Here is a 13,038-nt window from a genome sequence, read left to right as displayed (position 1 = left end):
TGCAACACACTCCAAAAAAGTTTTATATTATCCAAGTTACACTGTTTTAAAACAGTCCAAAAATTAGCAGGTGATTTGATAATAGGTGAGGGTATCGTATTTGGGTATAAAAGAGGTTCTCAGTCTTTGCAAGAAAAGATGGGTCATGGCTCACCACTTGTGCTAAATATCAAGAGAGAATTGTCAAACAATTAAAAAATCACATTTCTCAAAGCAAGATTGCAAAGAATTTATGTCTTCCTCCATCTACCATACATAATGTACAAAGATTCAGGGAATCCAGAGAAATCTTAGTCTGTATAGGGCAAGGTAAGACACCTCGGGTGAATGTGCATGACCTTTGAGCCCTCAGATGTCATTTCATTAGAGACCGTCATGCTACTCTGTCAAATACAGCCACATGGACTCGAGAGTACTTTGGAAAACAGTTGTCATTTAACAGTCTGGCTCTGCTTCAAGAAATACAATTCGAATCTCTGTTACACAAGGACAAAGATATACATCGATTCTATGCAGAGATGCTGCTGAGTTCTCTGGGCCCGAGCTCATCTTAGATGGTCTAAAAGACAGTGAAAATGTGTGCTGTGGTCAGATGAGTCCATGTTTCAGCTTGTTTTTGGAAAAACAGACATCAAGTTCTCAGTCCCAAAGACAAAAGGGACCATCAAGACTTTCATTAGTCACAGATGCAAAAGCAAAGCAAACGTAGGCCCATCATGAAAAGGAGAATCAGACAGTAGTGAAGACTTTTATATTGAAAAGACTGAATTGTTGTGAACACGGAACAAGACGCAACTGACAAATGCTTTGACTAGCGATGTCATGGGAAAACCCCTTAAAAATTATTAAAAGGACAAGATAATACATCGGACATTTAAACAGATGTTTTAATATGAACATAGGACTGACCTGAAGGAAAATGCTAAATCTGAAATCAGGTAATAAACTCGCTCAATCGATCTCTTTCTCACAATACTCTACATCATACAATACATAATACAGTAAGCTTCAATAAACAATATCAATTGAGAACAAATAGTTTACATTGCTAACCTTTTTAAAAACGAACCGGTTTAAAATTTATTTAATTAAAAATACAGTAAAAACAGTAATATTGTGAAATATTATTACAATTTAAAATAACTGTTTTCTATTTGAATATATTTCACAAAGTAATTTATTCCTGTGATGGCAAAGCTGAATTTTCAGCATCATTACTCCAGTCTTCAGTGTCACATGATCCTTCAGAAATTATTTGTGTACAATATTTTTTTTCAGGATTATTTGATGAATAGAAAATTCAAAAGAACAGTGTTTATCTGAAATCTAATCTTTTGTAACATTATAAATGTCTTTACTGCCACTTTTGATTGATTTAATGCATCCTTGCTGAATAAAAGTATTCATTTCTTTAATTTCTTTTCAAAAAAATAAAAATAAAAATTCTTACTGACCCCAAACGTTTGAACGGTAGTGTATAATGCTACAGAAGCTTTGTATTTCAGATAAATGCTGTTCTTTTGAACTTTCTATTCATCAAGGAATCCTGAAAAAAAAAGTACACAACTGTTTTCAACATTGAAAATAATCATAAATGTTTATTGAGCAGCAAATCAGCATTGGAATGATTTCTGAAGGATCATGTGACACTGAAGACTGGAGTAACAATGCTGAAAATTCAGCTTTGCATCACAGGAATAAATTACTTTGTCAAATATATTTAAATAGTACACAGTTATTTTGAATTGTAATAATATTTCACAATATTACAGTTTTTTACTGTATTTTTAATTAAACAAATGTAGCCTTGGTGAGCAGACAAAACTTCTTTTAAAAACATTAAAAATCTTAGTGGTTCCAAACTTTTGGACTGTACTGTATACCTGGGGTCTGATGTGGAAATAACAGTAATGGGTGTGGGCAGATTTAATTATGTATGTAAGTGAAAGTGAAAAGTGAAACTGAAAAAGAGAGATGTATATATAAGGGCTCTGGCGAAGGTCTGATTTCACTTGCTTAAAGTGAGATACGTCATCTGTGTTCCAGGACAGAGCTGATATAAATATATTGAAGGAGAAAAAACAAACAAAAAATGGGAGCATCAAACTCACAACAAGTGCAACAACCAAAACCAAATCCAGGTGAGAGGGTCTTTCTTCCATATGATTTTATATATAAAATTTATATTTATATACAGAACACATATGTACACATAGATACATTCTCAGAGAGATACTACCAAATTATTGTTATTCCAAATTAATTATTATGTTTTCTCTTAGAATTGGATAAACCATGGAGGAAATTAGACTGGGGGTAAGCTATACATGTACATAAGCTATTCTGTCTAAGTACTTTATTCTGTTTTCATGTGCAGACTGTGGCTTATCTGTGTGCACAGCAGTTAACACTGAACTGTTCAGATAAATGTGCAAATACTGTGGAAGATAAGAATTTTATTTCCCTGTAAAATATTACTGGAATCTTTCCCCATACATTTTACAAACTACAGTTATTGGTGGTTGTTGTTGTTGAAGGACCACAGTATTGTGTATAAAAATATATCTGAAGTAATTCTGCTCAAATCTTCCGTTGTAGCTTCAGCAAGGCATTTTATAGGGGACTCAGCACTCAGAAGTGTAAAATTATGATATGCCATGATCATGTGTGATGTAACTTTTTAACATATGATACTATAATGTTCATGATTTTAATTTTATTTATTTTAGCATGAAAATGTATCACAACATTCAAATTCAAATATATATATATATATATATATATTAGGGCTGTCAATCGATTAAAAATTTTAATCTAATTAATTACATACTCTGTGATTAATTAATCTAAATTAATTGCGTACATAATTTTTGCTAAATATTTCAATTCAAAATAATCAATGAATAATCAGCATTAGTGACATTAAAGTTCAAAAACTCTTTTATTATTATTTTCACTGTTCAAATAATGGCCATAACAATCAACAATATGACCTAATATGCTAAGGAAATAAATTCAAAAGTGCTTCAGGAAGAAAATTTGATGATGTGTGCCGTAACACCAGAGGTTGCGTTAGACTTCAACTTTGTCCGTCATTTTGACGGACATTTTCGTAAAAAATCTGTCATAATCTATTATTACCCTTCATTTTAATTTTCATCTTTTAATTATAATAACACATTTAATTGCTTTTATTTTTGTTCACATTTGAATTGGTAATTCACACGTGAAATTTCTCGGTATAGGCTACGTTAGCCATTAAAGAAAACGTAGTTTCATATTTATGTTTAAATAGTCCTATGTTATGTTTTAAATTCATCTATTTGATAATGAAAAGTGAATATATGGGGAGACATGGAGTGGGTCAGACATGATTTTGACCACTTCATGAACTTTTGTTTGGTAGAAAGCCTTTCTTTAAAGTGAATTTCGTTTTGTAAAAATTGTATCTTAATTTTAATCAATGTTTTATCAACCAATTGCCTGGATGTAGCCTAATAAATAAGAAGCAAATATAGTAGAAAATATAATCATGACATGGAGGCGCGGGCGCGATCAACTAGATTCATTCATGAATTAACCAAAACTCAGCATATAGGCTGCTTGCCTCAGAGACATGAGAGATATTTGCTTGAAATATCTACTTTAACGACGTGCTAGGTCGTACCTCCGGATTAACGTTAACTCCTGGATGCTTTGCATTGATGTGGTAGCCTACTTTAGAGTGGACGAACTCCGGTGATATGCAAATTCCTTTCTGCAGACATTGCAGTCGACTTTATTTTTATCAACACTTCCATCAGGCCATTTTTAATAAGTAAATGTTCCAGTCAATGATCCAGGCAGCGCCAGCGCGTTCTCCCTCCTTCATTTTACATTCGAATAGTGGCTAGAACGGCTCCAGGTTCAAAGATCAATACGGAATGGATTAATCTGCGTTATTTTTTTAAAGCGTTATTTTTTCTCAGATTAATTAATCGAAACACGTTATTTTGACAGCTCTAATATATATATACAGTACCAGGGACGTGCACAGGAATTTTGAGGGGCAGTTGCTCTGACCTAAAAAAAGGGCACTCCCCTACCCCCCTACCAGGGCCGGATTAACATAAGGGCTAGGTGGGGCTGAAGCCCCAGGGCCCGCGGGTAGAGGGGGCCCATGATTGGCTGGAGGAAATGAGATTGACAAGTCATAGGTGGTTGATTTGTGTCTAATAAAATAACAAGAAAAAATGATTGGAAAATGTGCCTGACTGATAAATCACCGTCCAATCAAAATCACTTTACAATTCGCGCCATGACATCGGGAAGCGCCTCTTTGCGTTATGCTATCGCATGTAAACTAGAAAATGGGAAATTGGCCTTTATTGCTTGTTCAGCCTCGCTGGTGTTCATAATGATTAAAAAAAGTGATAGTGGTGCGCAAAAAAAGGAAAAATAAGCTTGAAAGGGAGAAAAGGGATGCTAATCTTACAGCAAAAATTCCAAAACTAACTAACTACTTCGGTTCACATAAAACATCCGAGCCAGTGGAAGACCCCGCGTACAGCGGCAGCTCAATTATCTTCAGCCACCGACACCGTCGCCGATCTGCGTGCTTTACACGTTGAAGAAGGTGAGATAGCAGCTGCAGCAAGTTATTATTCTTATAACGAGTTAAGCCCTATTCGGATGGTAATTGTTTCTCATGAAAACGTAAGGTGTTTTCAACATTTACAGGGAAGAGTCGATTGATTTTATTGCCGTTTGAATTCAGAATGTCAGTGTTTTTCTCTCATCATCATCACCCGTGTAAAAATCCTGAATTAACTTTCCTACTGTTTTTTGACGAACACCAATGTCGTGTGACTTGTCTCCTATCTGCCTTTGAAGCACATTCTGTCAGTTGTAGTTCTGGGGCCTCCATCCGTACAACTCGACCTCGACACATTCACATCACACGTTAACACAGCGGTAGAGTTACTCACGGGACACTGCACTTATTTGCAATCACAAAAGTTCTTTATTTGCATGTGCTTTAAAGCCCTGCCAGTTAAACATGTCATTCGTGTGCTGTTCTGAGATGCGCTTTTTCTGACCCCATACACACGAAGCGTGCACACACACTTAAGCCTGTCAAACAGCACCTGACTACTGGACTTCATCTTTCGCGTCTGATTGCGCTATAATACTGTCAAATACACAAAAGGTTTACATAACACAGTTGGTTATGTCTGAATTTAGTTGAGAAAATCGGACGCATGCAGGTCTTAAAGTGACAGCATCCTAAGTTAGCATGCGGACCCTTGTCCTTAAAGGGATAGTTCACCCAAAAATTAAAATCCTGTCATCACATACTCACTTTCAAGTTGTTTTAAACCTGAATGAGTTTCTTTTTTTCTGTTGAACACAAAAGAAAATATTTTAGAGAAGGTTCGTAACCAGACAGTTGACGGCACCCACTGATTTTTTTCCTACTATGGAAGTCAATGGGTGCCGTCAACTGTCTGGTTACCAACATGTAACATGTAAGTAATGACAATTTTCATTTTTGCGTGAACTATCTCTTTAAAATATTCATGGTAAAGTAATCATTGAGGAAGTATGACTGAAGTATGACAAAAGTTTTTGCTGCTTTTGGCAACCTGTTTGTTTGGAGTTCATATCTGGAGTTAATGCATTTGTTTGTAATGTGTTAAATAGCAAGGAATATTTAGTGTGCTTGTGCTTATATAAAATGATTTGATAAAATGAGATTTGTAAAAATATAAAAATAATAACAATACAAAAAAAATTCTTGTGGTACAAGACACTGTGGCATGGTAATCAGATGAAAGGGGGCCCTTGGTGTTGCTGTAGCCCCAGGGCCCAATGTGTTCTTAATCCGGGCCTGCCCCCTACTACCCGTCGTCAATTATTCCTTACTTGAATCACAGCTTAAATAGTGTTTTGACATCATCGACAACCCAAGTGCGTTTTACCTCAAACTTGCGTCTAGTTAACTTTCTAAAGTAGCAATCGCTTCTCGGGTTGACATTAACACACTGACAAAATTATATTCAGAATTAAAAATATTTTTATACCACTTTTTAATGTGTGATTGTGTAAAGGTTTTCACGAGATACCAACCTTTCGCGAACTTGCTTTCAACACTCGTTCTCATGGAGGCGCGGTGTGCACGGAGGGGAGGGGCTGTGCGCGCGCGAGTATGTGAGAGAGACGCGTGAGTGAGAGACGCAGGGAAATGAAATGCAGCTGAACGTTTGCTCTATGAAAGACATTGACAAAGACGAAAACTAAGGACATTTAATCTATAATTTTATTTTAGTTTAGTTAGTTTTGCCAAACACACATTACAGTTTTGGTTATTTATCGTTTTTTTGTAGTGCCTCGTTTTTATTTTTATTTCAGTTAACGACTATGTTTTTCCCACCTATTTTTCGTTTTTTCGCTCGTTTTCGTTAACGATTATAACCTTACTCACCTTTCCGACAACGTTAAGTCGTCTCACCCGACAACCGCGACAATCTCCTTCTAGTGCCGCTCATGCAGGCTCAGCTTAGGTGCCGGTCGCGTGCAGCGCTGCAGCCATGTAAACAGAGTTTGCCCTTCCCCTACTTTCACTTTCGGACGGGTGCCCGAATATGGAAGTGAATGAGGCTTTATGATTTATTTATTTATTTATTTTTTATCTAGGCCTACGTGAAATTCTGCATCCATTGTACGATTTTTTTGTTTATTTTTTTCCACCTCGGAAGGGCAACCTGAGCAACCCCCCTGTGCACTTCCCTGTACAGTACAGTCCAAAAGTTTGGAACCACTAAGATTTTTAATGTTTTTAAAAGAAGTTTCGTCTGCTCACCAAGGCTACATTTATTTAATTAAAAATACAGTAAAAAACAGTGATATTGTGAAATATTATTACAATTTAAAATAACTGTGTACTATTTAAATATATTTGACAAAGTAATTTATTCCTGTGATGCAAAGCTGAATTTTCAGCATCGTTACTCCAGTCTTCAGTGTCACATGATCCTTCAGAAATCATTCTAATATGCTGATTTGCTGATTTGAAAAATTTGAAAAATCAAAACGTCCGAAAAAAAGTGCCCACCGAGCCTGCCTGGAGTTTAGTCGTTTAGCCGTTCTGATATACTCTAGGTTCTTATGGTCAGTCCAAACAATGAAAGGTACCCCTGAACCCTCCAACCAATGACGCCATTCTTCCAACGCTAACTTGACTGCCAGCAACTCTCTGTTACCAATGTCATAATTGTGTTCGGCTGGAGATAAACGATGAGAAAAAAACGTGCAGGGATGGATCTTATCATCTGAGGGAGATCGCTGGGATAGAACTGCTCCTACCCCCACCTCTGACGCATCGACCTCCACCACGAACTGACGTGAAGGATCAGGATCAGGGGTATGAGGATGGGAGCCGAAACAAAGCGACTTTTCAGTTTGGCGAATGCAACCTCAGCTGCATCGGACCACCTGAACGCCGTTCTGGGGGAGGTCAAGGCTGTCAGAGGCGCGGCTAGTTGGCTGAAGTTGCGAATGAACCGCCGGTAAAAATTGGCGAAGCCCAGAAACCTCTGTAGGGCCTTACGGGAATCTGGGTTTGGCCAATCCACCACAGCCTTAACCTTGTCAGGATCCATGCGAATTCCCTCAGACGAGACGATGTACCCTAGGAAAGAAACAGACTGTGCATGAAAATCGCATTTCTCCGCCTTGACAAAAAGCCCATTCTCTAGCAGCCGCTGAAGCACTCGCCTGACGTGTTGAACATGTTCTTGGAGAGATGAGGAGAAAATCAATATGTCGTCCAGGTAGACATATATGAACTGGTCAACCATGTCTCTCAACACATCATTGACGAGTGCCTGGAAGACCGCCGGGGAGTTGGAAAGCCCGAAAGGGCATGACCAAGTATTCAAAGTGCCCCCAAGGGTTGTTAAAAGCGATCTTCCATTCATCCCCCTCCCTGATGCGGACCAAATGATAAGCGTTCCTTAAATCCAATTTCGTGAAAATGGATGCTCCTTGCAACCTCTCGAAGGCTGAAGACATCAACGGCAAAGGATATGTATTCTTTACGTGATGTTATTCAACCCCCGGTAATCAATACAAGGTCGCAAAGAACCATCCTTCTTTCCAACAAAAAAGAACCCCGCCCCCACCGGAGAAGAGGAAGGGCGAATGAACTTAGCTGCTAGAGAATCAGAAATATATTTCTCCATGGCCTCCCTCTCGGGAACGGATAGAGAGTACAAATTGCCTTTAGGCAGAGACTTACCGGGAACTAAATCTATAGCACAGTCATAGGGATGATGCGGAGGAAGAGAAGCAGCCCGGGACTTACTGAACACTTCCTTCAGGTCTAGGTACTCCGCGGGCACGTTTGACAGATCCGCAGCCTTTTCCTGTAACACAGAAGCAGACACAGAAGAACAAGCAGACACAAGACAAGACTTATAACACTGAGTGCTCCATTCCAGGAAGGCGTGCTGCCGCCAGTCCACCTTGGGGTTGTGTTGTGTAAGCCAGGGGTGTCCGAGAACAATGGGGGCCAGAGGTGAATCCATGAGAAGGAATTGAATAGACTCAGTGTGATTGCCGGAAGTGATGAGGGTAATGAATGTAGTGGTGAGTGTTATGTTGGGTAGGTCTTGGCCATTGAGAGCGTTGACAGAGATCTGCTTAGTGAGAGGAATGATGGGTAATTGAAACCGTTGTGCAAACTGTGTGTCCATGAAATTACCTTCAGCTCCTGAATCCAGTAGAGCGTGACAGGTGAGCGTGTGGGTGGCCCACCTTAGTCTAACCGGGAGGAGAGTGGATGGTGAGGACTTCTCAGCGGAGATCCCACCCGATAGTAGCCTCAACGTTACTACCGGGCTCGATCTTTTACCGGGCATGCGTTCAGGAAATGCCCAGCCCCTCCACAGTAGATGCATAGTCCTTGGGACCTCCGCCGCTCTCTCTCCTCCCGGGAAAGCCGAGCTCTCCCCACCTGCATGGGTTCAGGATCGAAAGAGGGGCCGACATTGTCTCTAAAGTTGACTCCACGAGCCTCTGCGCCCCGGGATGCGAAGTCGGACCGAGGAAGATTCTCCAGATGGTTGATACGGGTATCCACCCGCAGGGCAAGATCAATCAGTCCATTAAGACTCTGAGGTAAATCCAAAACGTAGATCTCTTTTTGTACACGGTCGGCCAACCCATGCAGGAAGACGTCCCACTGCGCCTCCTCGTTCCAGTTGCACTCCGCTGCCAGTGTTCGGATTTCGATGGAATAAACACAGACCACAGACAGAGACTGCGGATCTTCAACCGTGACAGATGCTAAATCCAGAGAATTTGTTTTATAAAATGTAGCATATATATCGGCTGCAATGTTGAAAACACACAGAAATGAAAGAGTGTGACTGAAACATCCAGAGTACAACATTTTCTCACACCCACCCACACACACAGAGTTATTGTTTTTTTAAATGAATGTTTATGACTGTAACTGCAAAACATATGCTTCAAAACTATTATTATTACATGTACATCAAACTTGTTAAATAATAGTTGGATAATTTCTAAATAAATATTCAAATAAATATTCCACACAGCGGGTGGATGCTGAACACTTCTGGCATCTACTGGCCATTATATTCATAACATAATTTTGACCTGACATGAAGTTCTTTTTCTTTTCCCTCTAGATGGCAGCAGTTTGGCCCACAAAGATGATAAATTCTCATATTTTCTGTTAAAAAAAGAGAAAAAAAAGTATAGTGTTGTAATGCTATTCCAAATATAGCCAGTAAGACTTTGCACAAAATTGTATTTTGTTTTCACAGACAGAAAGAAGCTCTGAAAGAAAAGCTGGAAAACTTCTCTCCGGGTGATACAAATGTAAAGGACATCAAGATTCTGATAGCTGGACAAGTTGGAGCAGGAAAGTCCAGCTTTATCAACTCCATCGATAGTGTCTTTAAAGGACGGGTCTCCTCTAGAGCGCTAGTTAGTTCATCTGCTGGTGTTAGTTTCACACAAAAAGTAGGTATTTGTCACCTATACAGTAGTTGCATGTTTTTTCAAAATTCCCATAAATGTCAGCTGACCCACTCATGTGCATTAAGCATTTTAGGATAACACTGTACATTAAAGATTCCTTTGTAAAGGGTTTATAAAGGTGTTTGTTAATATAAGTCATTGATAAGGAGTTAGAACTGCTTGAATAACTTTATCGTATAGTGAGCCATTTTTAACTTGCATGTCATAAATGCTTTATAAATGTATTTATTCACACATATTTTACTCAGAACCAGATTTCATGGTTATTTCATGATGCAGCAAAAATATACTGTTATGGTGAGACTTAAGGGTGATTATTTGTGGTTTTCTCAGTAATATCTCATGACTTATGTCAATTTTCTCACTGTTACTCATCTGACTTTACTCTGTGCATTACCCATGATACTGTGCAATGTGATTACATTATTAGTTACCTGTGAACCCCAATGAAGGGTGAACCATTTCTTCATAAGTTATAAATATTAGAAATTTGTGAAAGTGAACATTAAATGTAAAGTGAAGTCCTGTGGACCATTTATTCATGATTTATAAATGTTATAAATAAAGCCATGATTCACGTGTTTCCACTTTAAAGGTTCACTTTCACAGGTTAGTAACGTTTACAACTCATGAATAAATGGTTCACCCCTCATTAGGGTTCACAGGTAAGTAATGTAATTACATTTTTCATTATTAATATTTCATTAAGTTATGGCTGTGCTCGTATGTTTTTTTTTTTTTCAATATAAAGTTTGATCATTTCCTCTTGATAAACATGAAATCAGTTTTTATACATTGCTCTGAAAGGGCAGCATGACCTTTTTGCAGAGTATCATGGGTAAAGCACAGAGTAAAGTCTGATGAGCAACAGTGAGAAAACTGACATAAGTCATGAGATATTGAGAAAATCACAAATAAATCAGCCTTCTGTCTCACCATAACAGTATATTTTTGCTGCATCATGCAATAACCAGACTGAGTAAAATTTGTGTGAATAAATACATTTATAAAGCATTTATAACATGTGCGTTAAACATGGCTCACTATTTGTTATAACTGCTTATCAATGACTTATGTATTTGTAAATAAATTATTAGTTATTAACAAACACTTTTGTAAACCCTTTACAAAGGGAACCTGTTACCCATTTTAGCTAATCATATGAAGATTTTTTGAAATTTTTCACAAATATTTGTGCTTCTATATATTTGGTCTTCATTTTTAGCTCAAAGGATTCACCATCAGAAGTGAGAGAAAAATTTTGCCCTTCGTCTTCAAGGATATAATGGGCTTAGAAGCTGCTGTGTTGGCTGGGTCACAAACAGATGACATCATCAATGCTGTGTTTGGCCATGTGAAGGACGGCTATAAAGTAATAAACCATTATTATTTTAACAAAGTTTGAATGTGTGCAATAGGTTTGACATTTAACATATTTTGCTGAATTTCCAATCTTAGTTCAACCAGGAGCAGGCACTCACTTATAAGGATCAACATTACAACTGTGACCCTACCCTCTCCGATCAGGCTTTCTGCATGGTTTACGTCATAGATGCAAATACAGTCGATTTCACAGATGATAAACTTATTGACAAGTTGAAGATCATCCGCCACAGAATCAGTGATCGGGGTAAAACTGACCTCTGAATGTTTGATCATGATTTTTATTCATGGGTTCACATACATTACATTACATGGGAGAGAGAAGTGGGCATAAAGTGGGTTGGATTTGTGTGTGTTTTTCGGTGTGTAGATGGACAAAATCCAGATATACAGGCTGCATTGTAATGCCCAGTGCAAACAGGGAATGTCAGGCTCATCTTTTCTGCTTAATTATTTGTATGACCCAGACAATGTATGTGGGTCAGTTATGTTGATATGTAAATACCTTTCAACAAACTGCTACAAATGTGCTCAATTTTGTTGAGGAAAAAACTTAATAGAAAACCTTTACATTGCCTCTGCATTTGCTGTAGGGATTCCTCAAGTAGTTATCATGACTAAAGTGGATACAGCATGTCCGCTGGTCAAAGATGATCTAAGGAAGATCTACACTAGCAAGAAGATCAAAGAGAAGGTATGTGATGTCATCCAAAGACAATTTTATAAGTACATATTGCCAGTGTTGATTTGATTTTGTCTAACAGCCACATCTAGTTTTCTGATCTAACATTCTGTTCCTGTCCAGATGGAGATGTGCAGTGCCAAAACAGGTGTGCCAATGTCAAACATCTTCCCAGTGAAGAACTACCATGAGGAGACTGACACAGAGGATTTCGCTGATGTTCTGTTATTAAAGGCACTTGAACAGATTGTTCAGATTGCCAATGATAGATTGTTGGACTGTGAAAGCTACAGATAAAATCACATATATACAGTTATTTAATTAATGCATATAAATCACATCACAAAATATAATGCATTTGGAGTGGGTCATTCTTTGATTTCTTTATCAAAGGAACATCATTTTGGGAAGATTGTGGATTAAAATGACAATAAAAAGGATTATGTTTTGTGTTTAGTTTTACAAATATATGTACAGTGGGGTTTAAAGTCAATGCAAATCTGGGACTCAAAAACTAATGTAAACCTGAAAATTAATAGAAAGTTTCATAATTTGAAAATTGTTTAAGAAAAGTTATGTAAAATCTTTCTCCATTTAACAACATTAAAACTGTTAAATTACATAAATAATAAGGGAATAATGCAGTGACACTGCATTTTGTGTTTTAGACATAGACTGTAAAAAAATATGGACGTAGTGTCCGTGACGTCACCCATAGAGTTCTGAACAGCAGTTTTGAGGCGTAAATGAGGCCGCGGCCATCTTAGCTGCACGTGACCGCACGTCACTCACGGATAACTGAAAATGGGCAAAGAGGCGGGATGTAGTTGGAGCCCATGCGGCTTGTTGCTGAAACCACGCCCGCCTAGCATATCTATCTTAGATACTACCTAAAATATTAATAAAGATAACAATACCATTAG

At 38.0% G+C, this 13,038-nt stretch overlaps 1 protein-coding gene across 1 annotated transcript; it reads left to right on the top strand.

The window, feature by feature from the left end:
• The first annotated feature begins 1,865 nt into the window (after nt 1–1,865).
• LOC125272812 (interferon-induced protein 44-like) lies at nt 1,866–12,744 on the top strand. The gene is made up of 7 exons (XM_048197947.1): nt 1,866–2,141; nt 2,283–2,316; nt 9,834–10,032; nt 11,276–11,422; nt 11,509–11,680; nt 12,027–12,127; nt 12,239–12,744. The coding sequence occupies exons 1-7, from the start codon at nt 2,093–2,095 to the stop codon at nt 12,410–12,412; spliced, it is 876 nt and encodes a 291-aa protein (XP_048053904.1). The 5' UTR covers nt 1,866–2,092; the 3' UTR covers nt 12,413–12,744.
• The last annotated feature ends 294 nt before the right edge of the window (nt 12,745–13,038 follow it).

Source organism: Megalobrama amblycephala, linkage group LG7 (genome assembly GCF_018812025.1).
Source record: "Megalobrama amblycephala isolate DHTTF-2021 linkage group LG7, ASM1881202v1, whole genome shotgun sequence".
NCBI lineage: Eukaryota > Metazoa > Chordata > Actinopteri > Cypriniformes > Xenocyprididae > Megalobrama > Megalobrama amblycephala.
This window is presented reverse-complemented; position numbering and strand designations above follow the sequence as displayed.

Coding starts and splice junctions, on each gene's coding strand:
- LOC125272812 (XM_048197947.1), top strand. CDS start 2,093: ATGGGAGCATCAAACTCACAACAAGTGCAACAACCAAAACCAAATCCA. Junction 10,033..11,275: donor GTGTTAGTTTCACACAAAAA/GTAGGTATTTGT, acceptor CTTCATTTTTAG/CTCAAAGGATTCACCATCAG. Junction 11,423..11,508: donor ATGTGAAGGACGGCTATAAA/GTAATAAACCAT, acceptor TTCCAATCTTAG/TTCAACCAGGAGCAGGCACT.